Here is a 22653-nt window from a genome sequence, read left to right as displayed (position 1 = left end):
AGTGGGTACTGGGGTTGTGGCTCAGTGGTAGAGTGCTTGCCTAGCATGTGTGAGACATTGGGTTCTAAGCACCACATATAAATAAATAAAATAAAGGTCCATTGACAACTAAACAATATTAAAAAGAAATTTGCTTTTCAAAAAAATAAGTTAATTAATTAAAAAAGAAGAAGAAAGAGAAAGGAAATCCTAAGGTATACCTTGCTTGGACGTAGATGTCTTAGTGTCACACCTAATTTCTGTAAGGAATAAGACACGTGTGGGGAAGAGGCATCTTTTGGTGCATCCTATTATGGGATGTTTGGTAGTACTGCCTTTTTTTATCCTTATCTGAAGCACTTGGTCTCTTTCTGACAAGAGTGAGGTGGAATGTAGGGGAACAAAATCCACATAAAAACAGCATCCAGGAGATGAGGATGAACTGGAGAAGGATGTTGATAAGAATGTGTTGCACCTATTACTTTGCTTTTCCAGGGGCTCTCCATGTGTCTAACTAGTTGAGGCTGGGTGCTATTTCCATGGGGCTGAATTTGTGAGATCTTTCTGGAGGTTAATCCTTGCTTGTATATGCAAGAGGAGGACATTCTTCTCAGGATAGGTTTAGAAACCACTGTTGGCCAGGCAGAAGGGGCAGTTACTAAAGTGTCTCCCAAAGCAGGGATAGATCTGTTCTTCAGTCTCTTTAGTAGCAACGGTATTCATATCTGTGTGCAGGAAGTACTACATTTTGAGGGAACTCTGTTATCCTAGAAAGAGGTTTCATTTAGGCATCAAACACATCTAAGTTAAAAGCTGAACTTTTTTTGTGTGTGAAGCACTTCACCATTTTTACAAAGTGCCTTTATTCCACTGGTACCATAATCCTGTGAGGTCGACCTGTTCCTGTCACATCTCATGCTAGACTGGCATCGGTGCTTTAAAGTGACTGCCATCTGTTCCTTCTCCTAAGGAGAGCTTTCCATGGTTATTTTATAGTAAAAATGGGTTGCAAGGAGATCCTTTCAATTACTGATTTCTAATTCCTTCCACAAAATGTTACCTGTGGCGTCTACAGAGAGCCAAACAGGGTGACTCTGAGTCTTTCCTGTGCTGAAAGCAAGAAGGGGAAAAAACAGAGGATGTAGCTAACTCAGGAATTTTGTTGATCCTGGAATTACCTGCTGAGTGAGGACTCTGACCCATATGGAGAGGTTCAGTACAAAATTTTCCAATGAAAGATGGGAACTGCCCAAAAGCCCCTGGTAAATATTTAAGCTATTAACATTAGAGAAGATTGCAAAATAATAAAGTACCTAACTCTTGCTGGGAAATGGCATGCTTTTAACTAACTAATTGCTTTCCTCTAAAAATAACTAAAATTCATGTTCTAAGTTGATCTACCAAATGTGGTCATGAACAAGGTTGTGTACCAACAGCATCTCTGTTAACAAGTCCTAATTTCAGCAATGCTGATGGATGAGGGCCAGCCATTTATTATCCCACCTAATGAGTGACCCAGCCCCTTGTTTGCCCTTGCTTTGCTGGAAGTATGTGCTTAATTACTCAAACTCTAGCTTGTACTGAAATCATACACGGGCCAGTCTTCAGGGAGACCTCAATGAGAGCTGAGGACCAAAGGTTTATTATATTTTTAAAAGCCTGACTCTGAAAGTCTGCATGACTATCTTTTCCTCAAGATGTTGATTGTGGAGTTGTCTATCAATTCTCTCTTTATTTGGTTAACTTTAATTATTACTATTATCTTGGGGGGAAAAAGAGAAATTAATACTGTTCTAAAACTTAAAGGGTGACCCGACTGGACTGGATCTGAGTCACAGCTATTTCTGAGGTGGGTCCTAGACTGCCTTCTCTGTCTGCTTATGCTGGTTGATCATCAAAGTTTTTTGTTTTGTTTTGTTGTTTTTGTTTTGTTTTAAGGGTAATCTGAGATGAGAATACTGGACACAGGAGCTAACAGAGAAAGGAAAAAGAATGGTTAATGTGACACTTGCCTCTTGTTTCCTTCACTGTCTTGAGAGATTGGGTTAGGCCCTTGCTAGTAGGAAATGATAGGGCTAGAGGCTGGAAGAGCCATCTTTTTTTGTTTAAAAAAAAAAAAAAAAGCCCTGGACACATGTAGGCCATTCTCAGCCTGTCTTCATTAAGAATGAAATTGAAAGGCTCACAGGAACTGAGATTAGTAGGTGTCCTAGATCAAGCTCCTATAGTAAGAATCCCATAGACTGGGTGGCTTAAACAACAACATTTATTTCTCACCATTTTTGCTAATTAATGTTCTAAGTAAAGTAAAATCAAAATTTGGAACTATTGATATGAATTTTACCACTGATTTTTAACTCACATGTGGAATCATCAAAATTATACTATTTATATTTCATAACTAATATATGCAAGCTTTTGCATATGTATTCTATTAGTAACAAAATAGTAGAAACTACACATCAACTTTTTATTTCACTTCCTGATGTGTGTACATTCTAACAATAGTTTCTACCTTTAGGTCACTGTGAGAAACCAAGCACTGGAAAAATGAAAGGAAATTCTAGTTTGCCTTACCCTTTTCTGTCCTTCTGTGCCATAATTTCTAATGTAACTGGTTGATTCACAGTAGGGAAGCAACAGATCAGTGTTTCTTGATCATTTATTCGTGTTTCTTCTAGTATTGGAAGCAGGTCCTGGTTCAAACAGGAAGTGTGGCCCAACCGTGCCCCATGGCACCCCACGCAGTTACAGACATAACCCACCTACACTCACTCTCACTTGGAGTCTCGGAACTCCCACACATTGTCCTCCGCCCTGCTCTGTGCTCAGAGGCTAAACAAACCTGTGTGGGAATGGGGCAGCACAGAAGAGGAGGTATGTTGGACATATTTTCTCTACCCCTGGACAAGCTGTGTTTTCCTATTAGAATTTTCTTCCAAAACAAATGTTCAAAATAAATTTATCAAGGATGTCAAAAGGACAATAGCAGAGCACAAAACCAGCTATGGGGCTGGGTTAGTCAGCTTTCATCACTGTGATGCTATAACTGAAAAAAAAAAAAGAATTAGAGAAGGAAATATTTATTTTGGCTCATAGTTGCAGAGATTTCATTCCGTCCATGGTAGGCTGGCTCTAGCTTTCAGCTCTGTGGTGAGGTAGAAACCTCATGGTAGAAAGAAAGCTGCTCGCTTTGTGATATCCAGGAGACAGAGAGAGAGAGAGAGAGAGAGAGAGAGAGAGAGAGAGAGAGGAGGAGGAAGGGGCAGGATCACACCCTAGTGACCTACTTCCTCCATCTAGACCCCACCTGAAGTTTGAGTCACATCCCATAATGCCATTAGCTACAAACTCATCACAAGATTAACCCATTCTTGAGGTCACAGTTCTTGTGACCCAACCACATCCCAAGAGCCCTACTTCAGAACATTGCTGTACTGGGGACCAAGCCCTCAAAACGCAAACCCTTGGGAGATATTCCACATCCAAATCACAAGACAGACTCTCTAGACAGCTGAGACTTGAGGTATGATCCAGATTTCATGTGAAGTTTCCTCTGGTGAGAGGGCCTTGGAAGTTGGCAATGGATTGCATTCCCCACATGACCACATCAGCAAAGCCAATGGCAAAGCAGCAGCCTACAAGGTGGACGCTACAGAAAGCAGAAGACTGGTGGCTGCGCATTAGTATGAGGATTACTCATAATAAAGTTTGAAAGGGAACTGGGAACCAAAGTCACAGTCTACAAAGTTTTAATGTTCCCTCAATTTAAGCTCAAAAGAGTACTATTTCGGTTGTGGATTAGTCAGCTTTTTTGCTGCTTTGACTAAAAGACTTGACCAGAACAATTGTAGAAGAGGAAAGTTCATTTGGGGGCTCACAGTTTCAGAGGTCTCCATCCATAGACTGCTGGCCCTATTCCTCGGGGCTTGAGGTGAGGCAGAACAACATGGTGGAAAAGTATGGAAGCTCAGATGATGATCAGAAGCAGAGAGAGACTCCACCTGCCAGATACAAAATATATACCCCAAAGGCATGCCCTCAGGGACCCAACTCCTCCAGCCATACCCTGCTGGCCTTCAGTTATTACTTAGTTTATCCCATGGGAGATTAATGCATAATTCAGTTAAGACACTCTTAACCCAATCATTTCTCCTTTAAACTTTCTTGCATTGTCTCACATATGAGCTTTTGAGGGACACTTCACATCCAACCCATGACAAGTAGTGAGGATATTAGGAGGACTATAAAACTCCTGAGCCTCTTATTTGCTTCAGTTCTTTGCAATTCTTCACTTTACGTCATTGAAAGCATAGCACAGCCAGTTTTGAAAATTACAGTTCAGAGATGGTCCCCAGAATAACAAGAGTTTAAATAACTGCCCCAGATCACACAGCTGGTAAATGAATGGAATGAAATCCCAACCCAGGCTCCAACAACCTGGTACTTAACCTCAAGTGAAGCACTTCATCATCCACTGCCTCCCCAAACCAACACTCCTCCCTGATCCTGGGCTGCCTCCCATTCACCAAGATATTATTCCCTTCAGAGGTAGCTCCCTTATACTTCCTGCAACAAATATGCAAAGCAAAAAAAATGAATAAAAAAACATTTTCAACCATTCTTTTCTTTTTAAATGTTTTTAGCTGTAGATAGACACAAGACCTTTATTTTATTTATTTTATTTTTTTATGGTGCTGAGGATTGTACCCAGTGCCTCCCACATGTGAGGCAAGTGCTCCACCACTGAGCTACAACCATAGCCCTTTACCATTCTTAATTAGGCAGATCAATCACATTTTGGACTTTCCAAAGCTCATTTTCAGGATGTATTAAGTAGCACTTCAAAGTTTGATTTTTTTTCGGTTGTTATAAATGCAGCACATTAATTTAACTTTATACTCAGTCTAGTTCAGGTATTTCCCATCAACATGTTGAAGAGTTTTTAATGTAAGCCTTTGACTACTCACGATGGAAGATGAGTTGTGAATAGTGTTTTCTCAATTTTTTCTACATTATAAATAGGAAACCATGCTGCATATGCTCATAGTCTAGCTAGAGGTGTGTTGCCTGGTCATTGAAGAAGACTATTCACACAAACCCACTTCAAGACAGGAATACTGATGTATGATTTCATCAAAATCTAACATTTAACAATATCATGATTCTAATGAGCTGAATTCAGGCTGTGTATTAAGAAATGCATAGTTCATTTTTTTTTTACAGTGCTTTTAAAATTCTCTCTTCCTAAATTCTTCAGGGTTTAGAAAGTCTGCCCATGATGATGATTCTCTCCATCTTTCCATTGGACAAACACAAACTCCTGAAATGTAGAGATTAGAAAAGAACCAGGTGAACTCAGCAGGACAGATTATTGCAGCTCATCAGTGACAGGCACAAAGCCCCAAGACAGGGAGAAGCTCAAATGAGTCTGGTGAAAACAACAAAGGAGATGATGAAGGACCAGAAGCAGGATTAAGTTCTTGACTTAAATCACCTATAATTATTGACTGGTCCCATTTACAAAAAAGAAGGATTAGCTGAACATGTCTAAAGAAGACAGATGAACTTTTCTGAAACAGATGGAAATGTTCTTACATCACTTGGGCACAGAGAGAAAATGTATTCACATTCACTCTCTTTCTTTCTCCTTCCTTCCTTCCTTCCTTTCATCTGATTTTCAAAAGTCTCCACTCTGTGAGATACGAGCATCCACATTCACTCAGATCCTGCATCCTCAATCCAGTAGTTAGGACTCACAGAGTTTAAAACTTTCCCTTTCTTATTTCTCAAATCTGTGTGGCTTAGATTTAGGTGAACATGGAGAAGGATGTTGATGAATGTCCTCTGTAGGCCCCTTATATGGCCTTATATAATCTTCTTGTTCTCCTCTTTACAGCTTATACCTCATCACTACCTTGTTGGTTTCTGTGGCTCAAGCTTCTTGCTGTAAAGCTTAGGGTCCCCTCCATGCACAGGGGGGCCTGTGTGATCTGGTGACCCCCTGCTGCCTCAGGTCCCTCCTAAAGCTGTACATTCTGAGCTTTGGTTCTTGGACAGTGTTGTCCTTGCTATAAGTGAGCCCACAATCTTCCCTTCCTTCTCTCGCCAGGACAGAAGGGAACCTTTTGATATTTTCTGTGGCACATAGCAGAAAAAGAATCCTAAGCCAAATATACTATTTCTGACTCTGCCCAATCACATGGCACAGATCCTTCTAACTTGACTTCCTCCATATTGGAAAAGTCTGCAAGTTGTTCTCCCAGATGGCAAGGAGAAAAATGTGTGCTTATCCTCTATGTCTTTTAGTTTGTGTTGCTTTTCTTCTCGTGCTAGACAAGGGCTCCATCACAGCTATACCCATAGCCCACCCTCAACCTTCTTAATATGCTCGTCCCATTCTAGACAACTTTGGGTGCAAAGTGTTGCTCAAAACATGTTCACTCTTGTCCTTTCTTTCCAAAAATTTCTCTGAGCTAGAGGGGCAGTCTTTTTATATTCTATGCACATAACCTGAGCTTTCCCCACTGATTTAAGATTCATAGGGCAGGAAATAAGTGTTTGATTCTAAGTATGCAAGTTCAACTTAGTGTGAACAAATCAAAGTTCATCTGGAGATTTCCTAGAAGTGGACTGTTAAGCTGCAAAGTAATGCCATAAACTGTGTGTGTGTGTGTGTGTGTGTGTGTGCGCACGCGCAAGTGCTTTAAATTACTACTTCTGGGAAACTATATTTTCAAAACAAGAACCTAGGAGATTCTGGTAAAGGGACTTCAAGAGATCACTCTCTGAGACCTTTAGGTCTGAAGATTGACTTAAGCTTAAGGGTGGATAAGATAAGAAGGAACAGACTGAGAAGGGAAGAAAGCAGACACCAGCATTTGTATGATGGGTAAGAAAAAAGAGCTAGCAAAACAGAAGCAGAGTAAGGAGGTGCTGGGTCACCAAAGGCAGGTGAATGGGGAGTTAAAAAGCTTCTAAGAACCAAGAAGTGTGCATTGAATTAAAATAAATGTTGATAGAGTGGATAAATTGAAAAAAAAAATGGAGCAGGTCAAAGGCATGTCCCTGAGAATACTAAAGTGCCCAGAATGAAGGATGGAGTTTAAGTAGAGGGAGGCACATAGCAGTCAAGAGTATTGGTGAGCAGAGGGTAGGAGGTGGCATAGGCAGATATGGTGAATCAGAAAAGATTCTACTGAATCATCCCTTAAAATGAGATGCTGTAATGCAATCAGGTGGACCCCCCCAAGTAGTTCCATGTGATCATAAACAGAGCTGAGCCACAGGAATCCTATCACTACAAAGGGACAGCTGGACTTACTGAGCTTCACCAACAGTTTCAGAACCACAGAGAGAAATTTGTTCATTATGAAAGAGCTCAGCTGAAAGTACTGTCATGACAATGGCACCAAACCAGCAGCCAAGAGAGTGGGGCTCTGATGCTTCCTCTGCCCCAACTATGTGGCCTTGTGGGTGTCACTTCTGCTACACCCGGCCCATACTATATTATTTATATATTTTATACATACCATTAATATATGTAATCAATGTTTTTTATCATACATTAATATCTCAATTTTTCTTTGCTATATTACATTTAGCCTGGACCATGTTAATAAAATAAATAAAACCAAGAAATTTGGAATTGCCACTAATTCAAACCAGTCAGTCAAGAAATATCCATTTTTCCTCATGTTCAAGGAGAGAGATGATTTTTCAATCACTAGTCATACCTACTCATAAAGTCTAATTATCACAAAATCTAATCAATGAGCATGAAATCTGATTAGCATAAAGCATAATCGTATGTTGACTGCTTTCAAGTTCTTAGGTCCACGGGCATCCTGGTGAGGTCCACAAAGATCATGTGTGAGTTCTCGGCATTGCTACATGGTAGCTGACAGATGCAGACTGAACCCAGGTGCAGTTCACCCATCATTGGCTAAGACTCACAAAAAGTATTCCCTGGGCATAGACCCATCCATTGAAGAGTGCTGTTACACCTACTGGAACCACCTGATCACTTGGCAATTCTGCACAGCCTACACACCAACCAAATAAATTGTCTTTATGTCAAGCTTGGGAGTGGGTGAAATTAATCCTATTAGAGACCTCAAGCTCTATGCCTAAAACAGAAAGGGGCCAAGAAAGGGTGGTAAGAGTAAACACATGTACTCCAGGTAGGACTCTCAGTGTCAAAGTTCCTGCAGTCCTGGAAAAGCTAGCTGTATATTCTGTCATCCTCTCACCCCTAACCCTGTTCTGCCTTTACATGAACTCCTGTTTGAAATTTGACAGTTTGTAATTAAGAGACACTTAAGAAGTTCCCTTAAGAACTAAGTCAAGAGGTCTTTCTAAAAGTCAGTGATACATTACCTACAAAACTCCACTGATGTCTTTTTTTTCTCAAGTTGGTCATTCTCAATCTCAACCCTGGCCACACATTAGAAGCTTTTAAAAAATCCCAATCGACTTGGGCAGGGTGTAGGCAGACATCAATATGTTACCAAGCATTCCAGGTCATTCTCTTGTGCAACCAAGATTTTCAGAGGATTTGCATAGTTTTCAGAAAATTACCACCTATTCCAAGACTTCCAAAACATGTCACCCTTTCTGTAAGTCCTGGAGAACTTGATAACATGAGACAAACACTACTTTTCATGGCAGGGAGCCAAAATTTTCCATCTCAGATGCTTATCTGACTGATGTGTAATTCTGAGATAAGGAGGCCAAATCCTTCTAAATGATACGGTTAATACATTGGAGAGTTTACTTCTTTTTCTTCAAAATGATGCACTATACCTGGAAAGAAAGAAATTTGTCAATGTGTTTTACACTTTACCTTGCCCACATGGAAACAACCCACATATCTCATTTTTGGATTGTGAGTGGGAGTAGTTACAACATCATTTCTGTACCTTGCTTTCCATTAAATGTCATTCTTTTACTTACTTCAAGACTATGCCTCTATAAGAATCATCCACAGGCCTTTATTTTCAATAAAATACACATTCCCTCACCTTCCCTCCCTCCCAGAATCTACCAAGATTAGAACTGCTGTTTTTCCCCTGATCTCATTTTGTTTTTTACATAGCTCAAATGCTAATCTTAGACACTTTAGCATTTAGGTTCATTACCCTCAAATACGTGTCAATATGGAAAAACAAGCCAAACATTACAAAATGACTCTACTTTAGTTGGACTTCGGTGCCCAGGCAGTCAAAATTGACAAATCTCTGAACACATACAAACAATAATCCTTCCCTGTCCTCTGGCCTTCTGCAAATAAATGCTTTACAGAACCTGCTGTAAAGGATCATCTCCCGGGGAGCTGCCTAGCAGGAGCAGCATGTCCCCCAGCAAGCCCTTCATCTTTGCAATCAGCATTTTAGAAATAAGTCTCCTTGCTTCACTGCCCACTTCCAGGTGAGTCATGGCCTGTCTGTTTGTTTCTGGATTTCACTGTGGGATTTGGTGATTCAAGGTCTACTTTTAACAGCAAGGTAGACAGAAATGTTTAGCCAAATAGTGATATGTAGATCATCAGAATTTAACGAGAGGTTAAGAAAAGACATAGGGAACACCTTTGCAAGTTTGCTGTGGAAATCTGCTGCTGTGTCTGGGAATTTCTTCCCAAGAAGGCATTGAAATGTTAGAACTAAGATTATTTTTAAATACTTAGAATTGTGAAATGAAGTGGATTATCAATCATGTTTGGTAAACCTGAGCTTATCAGTGCCTAATGTCTGAAAAAAATTAATTAAGGAAATTAATCCATCCCACCTTTTATCTCAATGTCTAACATTTTAAAATTTTTGGTTATATCATTCTTTCACCCCCCCCACATTAGACAAAAGTGAATAATTTCACTTCTCTTCCTTGACATCTGTAATGTACTCCAAGCTGTGTCTGGTCATGTTTTCTCCTTTGAAGTACACTACAGATCCATTGACCCTGCTTCCAGCAAAGATGCGCCTTCTCCTTTTTCTATGATTTGTCTCATGATTACAAAAGCCACGTGTTAGGACTTGCATATGGGTTTGAGTGTTCCTAAAGGTTTATGTGCTGGAATCTTGGTCCTCAGTATGTCAAAGTGGTAGAACCCTTAAGAAATTGGGTATAGTACAAGGTGATTAGGTCTTAGGAGCACCACACACATGAGTGGATTAATGCTGTCTCTAAGGAGTGGGTCAAGTCAAGTAGGAGTGGATTCATACCTGAGAGAGGTGGTTGTAAGGAAAAGCCTGGACCCCCCTCAGCTTCTTACTTCCTTCTTTGCCTGCATGCCCCTTCTGTTCATGGCAAGTTTCCTCTTTGCGTTTTTGACTGTGTTATGACACAGTCAAGAAACTCTCCTCAGATGCTAGCATCATGCTTTTTAGACCTTGCCAGCCACCAGAATCAGGAGTCAAATTAAGTTTCTGTTTTTTATGCATTACCCAGCATCAGGCATTTTGCTATAGCAACACAAAGTAGAATAAAACACTATCACAAGCCCATCCAGGAAATAAATCAATTGGACAGTAAGTGGTTACTGAATATCTACAGAGCACCTAGGAACGCAGGAGGTTAGGGTCACATGAAGCATCCTTCTTTCTATCCATAAGTCCTAGGGGAGGACACAAATCTTTACAGAACCTGCTGTAAAGGATCATCTCCCGGGGAGCTGTGATCCAATACAGTATGATTCGATCTGAAGACAGTACGGAACTACTCCTGATATCAACAGTGCAGCTAAGGGGAAAGATCAGCCTGAACACTGTTCCTCTGTCCAGACCAACCACGACCTGCACCCAATTCTCCTTTGGTCTTTTGACTCTTGGTTTGACCAAATTCTGCTTTGGACTCTGATATCCATGTCAAGCCCATCTTGGCACACCTCCCAGCTACAAAGGAGGCCGCCGTTCCACTTGGGCTTCACTTGCTGAGGTAGGCTGTTCTCAGCACTACATCTTTCAGGAGCAGGCTCACAGAGGGGTACCCAGACCTGCACAGCCCTGGGTCAAGTGCTCAGCTGACTTTCTCTGTCCTTACACTTCTGCTTATATCTAAACAACATGGTTTCATTCAGAAAATATTTTCATTTTCTGGCCATCTGGATGCAGAAGGAATGTGTACTTGAAAAGGCAATTATTAAAAGTTGCTTTAGCTCTCTTGTACTGAAGCTGACCTTTTTCTTAAGTTACAAAAAAAAAATTTTTTTTAATAGCCGACATTCCTGGATTGTGGCTTCTACAGATCAAAAATGAGAGACTATGGGGAAGGCTTCAATTGCTTTGAAGTTCTCACCCCCTGGGTCCTGGTTGCACTCAGTGTCCCAAGCAGGACCAGGAAGCCCCATTGGCTGGTCCTAAGCTCCAGGGAACTGCTCTGCCGATTGGTTTGGCCCACAGTGCCCCCATCACCATACTTCCAGAACTTGTCAGGGTTGCCCTGCTCTGAACACTCTGTAAAAGTTGAGGTCAAGACAAAGTGTTCAGAGACTTCGGTCATGAAATGAGAAGAATAATTTGCATTACCAAAGTACAAATTTACAAAGTACAATATTCACAAATGATTTCTGAAACAATAAATTCAATCAGAATGAAGCATGCCTTTCAAGCTAGATTTCCCAAGTTCAGATCAAGGTGCCATTACTTACCAACTGTGCAGGTTTGAACAAGTGACTCGCCTTCTCTGTGCCTCCACACCCCAGTCTGTAAGCTGTTGATTGTGTGTTTCCTAGGGACAAGTACTACAAATGAAATGAGTTCAACAACACTGAAGTTTCACAGTCTTTAGTCTAGAAGTTGGAAATAAAGGTGTTGGCAGGGCCATGTTGCTTTTGAGTCTCTGGGGGATCCTCCCTATTTTCTAGTGGCATCTGGCCATCCCTGGCATTCCTTGGTTAGCAGCTCCATCACACCCGTCTCTGCCACTGTCACCACATGCCCATCTCGACATCATCTCCCCTCTGTGTAGGTCTTTATAAAATTTCCTTTTTCTTTGAATTACTGAGGAGCATAGGTTTTGCACATGCTAGGCAAGCATGAGCTATCACAGAATGACATCCCAACCCCTAAATCTTTTTGTATAAGGACCCCAGTCAGAGGGGATTAGGGGCCACTCTAGTATTTTCATTTTAACTTGATCACTTCTGTAAAGACCCTATTCCCAAATCAAGTTGCATCCTAAGGTACTGGGGCATAGGACTCCCACATGGCTCTTTTGGAGGGGATGCAATTCAACTCGTCACTGTGACCATCTACCTAGGAAGGATTTTTGTGAAATTGCCTGTTTATGCCCCAGCTCACTGCTACTAGTGAGCTATTGGAGTTTTCTAGCTCTGTTTTAAAGTATATATACACACACACACACACACACACACACACACAGATGAGGGTTCCCATGAAAACAGGTCCCCAGGGGGACATCATCTCTTACACTTCTTGGGGTAGAATGCAAATGTTTAAAACCACTATAAGAGCAGAATAATAGCTCTAAGCATGTAGCTATTGAGACCCTTTCTTTTAAATTTGCAAATACCAAAATATTCACATTGTTCAAAGATCAAAAAACAACAAGATATATATTGTGATGTCTTCTTTCCCTGTGCATAACTTTTCATGAAATCTCCATTATCATACATAAAATACTTATAAAGCCCCTTCCCACCTCACCTATCTTCTAGGTAAACATGTGCATTCGTTTTTTGGGTATCCTTCTACGACTTCTTTATATAGATTAAACCACAGAGTCTCATATTACCTTGTTTGCTCCCTCTCTTTGCTAGAAGTATATTATACACAGCGTCTTGTACTTTGCTCGTTTCTCGCATCACAATAAATATGAGAGACCTTTCTAAACCAGAGTGAAGGGCTTTCCTCATTCTCCCCATAGCTGGCTGATTTTCCATTGTCTGGACAGCTGTTGGAGTAACTCATCTCTTACCGACAGACATTCAGGTGGTTTCCAGTCTTTGTACCAGAAACAATGCTGCAATGAATATCCTCATTGATATATAATTTCATAAGTAGATAGTATTAATTCCCCCCAAATAATATTAACTGGATCAAAAGGTAACCACCTTCATGATCTGGCCAAAATTTTCCAATGACCCTGTGGAGTTAGTGTTATTTTCCACTTACCAGCAGCATATGAAAGTGTTTGTTTCCCCCATAGGCTTGCTGAAAGTAGCTGTGGGCCAACTCCTTGATGTTTCCCAGTCCCATAGGTGAAAAATAGCATCTTGGTAGAGTTTTTATTTGTCTCTTTGTTATTGAAATTTATTTTATACATTTAAAGGCCATGTGCTATGTGTGTGTACTCTCCTTATCCTTTTTTTTTTAATAGTCTCTTGTCTTTTACTCAGGAGTTTCCTTAATTACATTAAAATTAATGTTTTGTCTCTGATATAACCTAAAAATATTTTCCCAGTTTTTCATTCATCCTCTGATTTTCATGCATTTTGTTTTTCGTATAGTTGAATCTTCTGCACATAATTTTAGTTTATTCTCTACTTCTAAAATAAGCAGGAATATCAGATGAGAAGTTAGAATGCTTGAAGACAATGAGAAAAGTGGGCTCTCAGGAGAAAATGCTCAGCTTTGAACCCAACTCTGCCCCTGAAGAGCTGCTGCCTACCCTGAGAAAAATTCCTTCCCATCCCCATGGCTCAGTTCCTCGTCTTTTAAAGTGTAATAACAATAATAGATATTTCAAGGGGCAGAGGTAAGAATTAAATATATAACACATATAAATGCTTAAGGGAAGAGTTCTTGACACAAACTAGATATTCAAATGTTAGCAACTACTCTATTTTTGTTTACTTAATCTCAACAACCTAGAAAAATACTCAAGCATCCATTAACAGAAAAATTGGACCTAAAAAGCTGAAGATATACAAAATGTCCATTTTCCTCTTATTTTGCATTCTCCCAGGTGCTTTATTTCCATATTTAATAGAAGTTCACAGAGATTTATTTACCAGCTTCCATTGGCCAATAGGGCCCCTTGTTTATTAATCTGTCTACCACTGCGAATACTGAGTTTCTAACATGGGTCAGACATTGAGTCCATGGCTGCAGTATTGCTTTAGAACATTCCCAAGGGTCCCTGTGCTCACTGGGCTTATGATCTAGTGAAGAACAGGAACAAGTAAATGGCACCTGAAACCCAGCCAAGTTCTTGGAGTGAATTCCGTGATGCTGTGGGAGGTGAGCCCTGCGAAACGCAAGCAGCCCACTGTACCAGCTCCATCTGCTTTGGCCATTGGAGGACTTTGCTCTTTATTTGTGTTCCTTCACTCCTGTGCCCTCCACTTCTCAGTGTACATGGAATCATTTCTATCAGCACACAGACATGTTGTAATGACCCCGTTAAATGTTGGCCCAGTCCTAAGCTTTGCTCTAGCCACACTCTAACATCAGGTCTCAGGGTGTGAAATTCCACTCATATTCCAACAATTCCCACACCTGTGGTGAAGTACTGCTTATATTCCAACTCCTACAGGGCCAATCTTTTCCCCGAGTCCAATGTCCAATAACATAGTCAACATTCTTGAAAATATAATAGCCTCCCAGATTTAATATTGATTTCTCCATTCCTCCTCACCCACTACACCACAGTTCACCAAGTTGCTCAGATAAAATTCTGGGAGTTCTTCCTAACTCTGTCTGTGTCATTTTCACATGTGATCTAACAGCAAGTCCTGTTGGTACCACATTTAAAATGTATTCCAAATCTATTACCTTGTACCCTAGAAATGTGAAAATGTACAATTATTATGTGTCAGTTATAATGTATAGAATATATAATATCTATCTATCTATCTATATCCCAAATCTAACCACTTCAAATTATAGCCACTTTGACTACTATAGCCCAAATCACTATCATTTCTTTCCTGCATCCATTCTGGTCCACTCTCCAATAGTCAATTATCCATCCAGGAAGAGAAATCTCTGCAAAATAAATTTGAGCATTATTTCTGCTCTCTAAGGATTCTCAGAAAGCTTGGAATCAAAGCAAATTTCTTCTATGGCCTCTCAAGTAGAAATGCACCCTGCCTTCTTCTCCTGGTGCATCTGTACTGTCTGCTCCAATACCAACATGTTACCTCAGGTCCTTTGCACTTATTGTTTCCTCAGCTTGAAACACTTTGCCCAAACCCTCACATAGCTTTCTCTCTTTCTCTCGGAATTCATTCAGGTACCTAATCAAACTTCACCTCTTGTTCAATTTGTTTTTGTTTTGCTTTGTAATAAACCATTGAAAAATAGTAACTTAAAAGAATAATATTTTCTTTTTATTTCTTTATTTTTTTCCTTCTGATACTGACGATTAAACCCAGGGGCACACTGTCACTGAGCTTCACCTTTGGCCCAATTAATTAATTAATTAATTGGATACTGGGGACTGAATCCGTGGCCACTTACCACTGAGCCACAACTCCAGCTCTTATTTTTTATTTGGAGACAAGGTTTTGCTAAGGTGCTAGGGCTGGTCTTGAACTTCCAATCCTCTTTCTTCAGCTATGTGAGTTGCTGGGATTGCAGGTGTGTGCCACTGCCGCAGTCTGGCTGGGCACAATCAGGTTTTGGTTATGAAGTGGCCCCCAAAAGCTCATGAATGTTCAGAGGTGAAACCATTAGATTATGAGAATTGTAACCTAATCACTGGATTAATCCACTTGAATGGATTAACTGGGTGATAACTATAAGTAGGGTGTGAATGGAGGAGTAGGTCACTGGGTTTATATTTTGTCCATGGCCTGCCCCCTCCCTTTTCCTTCACCCTCCCCCTTTCTCTCTCTCTCTCTCTCTCTCTCTCTCTCTCTCTCTCTCTCTCTCTCTCTCTCTCTCTTCCCTGACTGTAAAGAACTGAACAGTTTTCTTCTAATCTACCCTTCCTCCATAATGTTCTGCCTCATGTCGGGCCCAGAGCACTGCAGTTGATCAACCATGGACTGAACCATGAAAACCACGAGCCAAAATAAACTTTCCCCCCTCTAAGTTGTTCCTATCAGCTGTTTTAGTCACAGTGACAAAAAGCTGACTGACACAGGCACATAGACCCTACTTTAAATGGGAATATTGTCACAGAGCTTGTGGACTATATCTAAAGCCCCACACCTCCTCTAAGAGTGTTCTTTGTCTGCTCTGTTTAAACACCCATGCCTGCCCCTTGGTACTCTCTTCCTTCTTGTCCTGCTTACATTCCTTCAGAATGCTTATGTCTTAACTGGTGGTGTAGATCATATTTTCTAGCACATTCACTTATTGTATCTCACCCACCAGAATGTAGGCTCTGTGGCAGCAGATCATGGGTTAAGAATGCAATCCTGGTTAGCTTATGTTTCTCCATTCCAGGAAGCCACGTTGTATTATATGTTGACACAAAGATTCCTTCGTGTGGTAGGTGTTTCCTGCCTGGCCTGACCACAGTGTCCTATTAGCTGCTCCTGAGATTTGCTTTTCAAAAGCTGAAGACTTCTTTCCTGGCAGAAGGATGGGGCTGGGCCCACATCAACAGCCTTCCTTTACTGCATTTCTGGCCCAGAGTTGGGCCTCCTGTGGTGGCGATATGAACTGCTTTGATCTAGGAAGTGTCTTTCAAGCTGAGTTTGAAACACTTGGAGATACATTGCACTTGATAAACACATTTTATCTAAGAATCCAGAAAGTGCTTGACCAACACTTCTCTCAGTCTAATAGCTCAGCTGCATGATAGGCAGGTGGTGAGTGCTAGATATACACAGTTCTTGAGCTACAAAAGATTATCTGCTGAGTGAGTTAAAGGGGCTGAGGAGGTGGTGCTGGGCTCACAGGGTGAAAGACAGAAGGAGCTATTCCAGATGACTGAGCTCCTCTCTTAATATTTATACAGCATATGTACTTAAATAAGTCATTTTTGCATGATCTATGATTCCTTCCTAATAATTCAATGAGTTCTGTCTTTCTTGTGCCCCCAGGTATCTAAGCACCTGGCACAGTGAAGGCTAAACAGCCGTGTGCTAACACAATTTTCGGTTTATTTTTGCCTCATTTGACATCATTTCATTCTATGCATAAAATAGATCCAGGCAAGAATCGGGTTATCCAGTTCATATGCTTTACCTGGAGCTACTATATTGGAAAAATAAATTGCATCCTTGTTAACTCACTGTATCTCAAAATGTTTAAAAATCCTGAGGGTCTTACATGCAGAAGTTATTGAACTCACTACGAATGTTTAGTTTATTTCAGAGAGAATTTGTGTTGGGGTAAAAGGTAATATAGGGACAAGACAAAACTATTCTAAGCAAGGAGTGGACAGATGCAGATTTTTTAAAAATTAATTTATTTGTTTATTTATTCTAATTAGTCATATATGAGAGCAGAATGCATTTTGATTCATTGTACACAAATGGAGCACAACTTTTTTTTTCTCTGATTGTACACAATATAGCATCACCCCATATGTGCAGTCATACGTATACCTAGGATAATGATTTCCATCTCATTCTACTATCTTTCCTCTGCAATGCACCCTCCACTCCTCTCCTTTCCATTTGCCCAATTAAAGATCCTCCATTCTTCCCATTCACACATCCCCCCATAAGGTTCATCATCCACTTATAAGAGATAATATTCAGCCTTTAGATTTTGGGGATTGTCTTATTTTGCTTAGCATGATATTCTCCAACTCCATCCATTTACATGCAAATGCCATAATTTTATTCTCTTTTAATGCTGAGTAATATTCCATTGTGTATATATACCACAGTTTCTTTATCCAGGGCATCTAGGTTGGTTCCACAGTTTAGCTGTTGTGAATTGAGCTGCTCTAAATATTGATGTGTCTGTGTCCCTGTAGCATGCTGATCTTAAGTCCTTTGGGTATAAATGAAGGAGTGGGATAGCTGGGTCAAATGGTGGTTCCATTCCATGTTTTCTAAGGAATCTCATACTGCTTTCCAAAGTGGTTGTACCAATTTTCAGTCCCATTAGCAATATACGAGTGTACCTTTTTCTCCACATCCTCGCCAACACTTATTATTGCTTATATTCTTGATAATTGCCATTCTGACTGGAGTGAGATGAAATCTTAGAGTAGTTTTGATTTGTATTTCTCTAATTACTAGAGAATTTGAGCATGTTTCATGTATTTGTTGATTGATTGTATCTCTTCTTCTGAGAATGTTCAGTTCCTTAGCCCATTTATTGATTGGGTTATTTATTTATTTATTTATTTATTTTCGGTGTTAAGTTTTTTGAATTCTTTATATATCCTGGAAATTAGTGCTCTATCTGATGTGCATGTAGTAAAGATTTTCTCTCACTCTGTGGGCTCTCTCTTCACATTATTGACTGTTTCTTTTGCTGAGAATAAGACTTTTAGTTTGAATCAATCCGATTTATTAATTCTTGATTTTATTTCTTGTGATTAAAAGTCTGATTAAGGAAGTCAGGACCTAATCCAACATGATGAAGAATTGGGCCTATGTTTTCTCCTATTAAGCATAGGGTCTCTGGTCTAATTCCTAGGTCCCTGATCCACTTTGAGTTGAGTTTTGTGCATGGTGAGAGATAGTGGTTTAACTTCATTTTGTTGCATATGGATTTCCAGTTTTCCTAGCACTGTCTGTTGCAGAAGCTATCTTCTCATCAATGTATGTTTTTGGCACGTTTGTCTAGTATAACATAACTGTATTTGTGTGGGTTTGTCTCTGTGTCTTCTGTCCTGTACCATTGGTCTACATGTCTATTTTGATGCCAATATCATGCTGTTTTTGTTAACTATAGCTCTGTAGTATTATTTAAGTTCTGGTATTGTGAAGCCTCCTGCTTCACTATTCTGGCTAAGGATTGCTTTAGCTATTCTGAGTCTCTTATTTTTCCAATTAAATTTCATGATAGCTTTTTCTATTTCCATGAGGAATGTTATTGGGATTTTGATTGGAATTGCATTAAATCTGTATAGAGCTTTTGGTGATATAGTTGCAGATTCTTCATCCAGTAACTGTCAAACTTGGGATAAGAAGTGCAGTTCTCCATTTTTAGCTCCTCTTCTATAAAATAGAATTAATGATACTTATTAAATTTACCAATCAAAAGTAAAGGTTTAATGAAAAAAAATGAGATTATTTGTTTAGTTAAACTAGCAGACAAATTAAGGTACTGTTAAATAATAAACCTTTGTAAGTTTTGTGGGATGAGTTGTGTTCCCATAAAATTGATATACTGATCCAATGATTGATAATATAACTGCATTTTAATTAGATATTTAAAGATGTAATGAAATTAAAGTGAGGTCATTAGGGTGAGCCCTAATCCAAATATGACTGTTGTCCTTAAAAGAAGAGGAAATTCAGATAGGAACATATACAAGGAAGACCATGATGAAGACTCATGGAGAAGATGATGATTTGTGGGCCAAGGGGAGGATCTCAGAAGCTACCTGTCTGGTCTCACTATACCTTGACCTCAAACTTCCTGTTTCTAGAATTGTGGGGAAAATGAATTTCTGTTTTTCAAGCTCCCCAGTCTGTGGTTTTCTGGTATTTGAACAACAACAACAAAAAAAATGTTGTAAAATAGTCCTAAAGCCTAGAGGGATGTAAGTACTGCTCCCAGGGCAAGGATCTGTGAGGATCTTCCTTTAGGGATAGGGCAGGTTATAGGGATAGGGTAGGTCAGAGAAGGAACTCAAATCACAGTCCAAGAGGGCACTAAAGATCAAAGGCAAATGTCAAGTGCTTTGTTCTAGCCCCAAAGTGTGAATCAAACTTTGAAAAGAGAAAAGGAGACCTTAGGGAAGCTGAGAAGGAAGCGGATCGGTATGCAAAAAGAGTTAGAGAACTGTCTACAGCCAATGCCAGCATCACTGGAGCAGGGTCTAGTCACTTATGGGTGAGCAGATGAACAGGCTCCTTTTAGGCTCCCATCACTGGCTTTACTCGATAAAGGACTGTAACTCACTCTGGGATGTTTGCAGTGGGTTTTACCTTCCATGCATTATCTACCAGTCTGCACCATATCCTCTCAACCAACACTCAGTGAAACTAGTAGTCTCTGTGGTAAGTAAGAAATAAAGATACCAGGACATTGGTTTCCAGGTGTGTTTTCTGGAACTAAGGAGGTAATTGCCCTTGGGTCTCAGATACTGAGACAAAATGCTAACATGACTAAGTAAGTGATGGACACGAAAAAGAAAGGAACCAATAATCCTATTAAAATAGGATGCTGTTGAAAAGATCCACAGTGATGTTAACAGCAAAGCCTGGTGTAATTCCCAAAATCAGAGATAGCCTGGCACAGTGACATGTCAGTCAATGGTGGCTTCAGGTTTGGGTAATGTTGACATGAGCACACCCTGATCTACTTAAGTCCCACCCCTTTAAGTACCATGGATTCAAAGATACAGCAGAAAAAAAGGGGGAGTTTTGTATTTTGGATTGAACTCAGGGGTGCTTAACCACGGTCCCACATCTCCAGTTGTTTTTTGGCTTCCACTAAGCCGCTTAGGGCCTCACTAAATTGCTAAAGTTGGTTTTGAACTCCTGATCCTCCTGACTTAGCCTCCTGAGCTGCTGGATTATAAGCATGTGCCACCATGCCCTGCAGATATTGCAGTATTTTTCAACATTGTCTGAGCCCGAGAATCACCTGGGTAGCTTTTTTGAAAACACTGCTGTCCAGACTCCTTCCACAGAGATCCTAATTGAATTGGCATGGAATTGCTATCCCAGTTTTACAATTTCTTTATTTTTAATGTCTGAGGACTAGGCTATGCAACCAGTATTGAGAACATTGCTATGGGGCACAAAGGTGTATCTGCCATTGTTTCTTCATGAGGCCTATCAGCTCCTCACAATTTTTATTTTCTGGAAAATTTCTAACACACAATTTCTCATCTGTGTATATTCAGACAATAAGTAATACACAGACTTCCAGGAAAGCTGGTTCTTCTAGAGGTTTGGTAGCCTGCATAATATATTTGGAACCTGTACTTTAGAAGATAAAAGCTGATTGCGTCTCCTGATATTCTGGATGGTGTATGCATGGGTCAAGTTTACAAAAATGGTATCTCTAGTCATAAAGCATAAAGATAAGCAAGTTTTTCACACAAACCATGTGGGTGGTTCACCAGGAGATCACACCCTAGAGAAACACAAACCTAGTTCTGTTTAAGACCACTTGCCAAGAGAGCTTCTTTCTTCTTCTTTCATTTATTTACTTGTTTAAAAAAGGAAACCCACTGCCAAAGAACTATCTATGCTCCAGGTACTTCATATGAAGCTGAAGAAGACATAAAAGTCCCAAAGTACTAATATTTCTACCTAGGATGTAAATTTCACTTAGTTCAGAGAACCTGCTTTTTGTTTGTTTGTTTGTTGTTTTGAATAACATTATATTTACCATGTCTACCCAATAATGGCCAATTAATAAGTATTTAATAACTTAACGAGTGAACAAATTAATTACATGAAATATATCATTGCAAAGGTGTTTAAGATATAGGGAGAAACAAGATGCCATAAAAGTATGTACTTAGAAAACTAGACTATGCTAGAAGTTTAGGAAAGGTCCTCAGGGAAAAAAAAAATGTGTCTAAGATGACATCAGTATGGTGAATAGGGAATACCACAAAGACTGGAAAACATGAGGAAAAGTAGTTTATCTTTAAAATTTAAGTTCAGTGTTGCCTGGAAACTAAGGGGGAAAAGAAAGGTTGGAATTAGGAAGAGGTTGGGCTGCATAGAGCTCTCCAGGTCGTGTGTACTAGTTCTCATTGTAATTGCAATAAATGAACACAAACCTGGTGGCTTAAAACACAAATGTATTTTACAGTTTTGAAGCTCTCAAATCTGAAAGGGGTCTCACTGGGCTAAAATCCATGTTCCAGCAGAACTGGATCCATTAAGGAAGACTCTGGGAAGAATCAAGTTCCTTGCTATTCCCAGATTCTAGAGCGAGCTGCACTTCTTGACTTGACTTGCTGCCCACTTCTTCCATCGTCAGGGCCAGCAACAGCAGATGGAATCCATTTTCATATCTTTAATTCCTCTTGCCTCTTCTGTCTTCATAACTCTCTTACCTACTCTTCTTTAGGAGTTTGTGTGATTAGGCCAGGTGTGGTGCCACACACCTGTAACCCCAGAGGTTCTGGAGGGTGAGGCAAGAGGATCTCAAGTTCAAAGCCATCCTCAGCAACTTAGTGAAGCTCTAAGCTACTTCGTGAGACCCTGTCTTAAAATAAAGCATCAAAAAGGGGGCTTGGTATGTGGTTGAGTGGTTTGGTGCCCCTGGGTTCAATCCCTAGTACCCCCTCAAAAAACAAAACAAAAAAAAAGAGTTCATATGATTAGAGTCGGCCCACACGACCCAAAGCAAAATAGTCCCCCCTTAATTACCTCTTCAAAATCTCTTTTGCCATCTAAAGTAACATATTCGCAGAATCCATTGATTAGGATTGGCAGTCATTATTTACACCATATTAAAATTTGTAGGCTTCATCATAAAAGCAATGAAAAGCTACTGAGGGGTTTTCAGTAGGGAAATGGCAAGATCAAATTTGTACTTCAAAAAGATCCCTCTGGATGTCTTATGTAAACTAAGCCAGAAATTATTGTAGCCACCTAGGAGAGATGTAATGTTAGTGTAAATAAGAAAGAAATAAAAAAATGTCTAGAAGGAATGAAGAAGAAAG

General features: G+C 40.0%; 1 protein-coding gene across 2 annotated transcripts in view; it reads left to right on the top strand.

The window, feature by feature from the left end:
- Window positions 1–9215: 9215 nt before the first annotated feature.
- Window positions 9216–22653, top strand: part of C9 (complement C9) — a 50775-nt gene continuing 37337 nt past the window's right edge. Inside the window, exon 1 of one of the 2 annotated variants that reach the window (XM_046468296.2) lies at window positions 9216–9408. In XM_046468296.2, the coding sequence (XP_046324252.1) occupies window positions 9272–9408 (137 nt within the window). In that variant the 5' untranslated portion in view covers window positions 9216–9271. The remainder of the gene's footprint in view (window positions 9409–22653) is intronic. The other variant, XM_046468295.2, reaches the window with a different exon arrangement.

The sequence above is a fragment of the Marmota monax genome, unplaced genomic scaffold (assembly GCF_021218885.2).
Source record: "Marmota monax isolate L192 unplaced genomic scaffold, Marmota_monax_Labrador192_F-V1.1 WCK01_AAM20220418_F8-fsc00120, whole genome shotgun sequence".
NCBI lineage: Eukaryota > Metazoa > Chordata > Mammalia > Rodentia > Sciuridae > Marmota > Marmota monax.
Note: the sequence above shows the minus strand (reverse complement) of the source record. Positions and strands in the feature narration are given on the sequence as shown.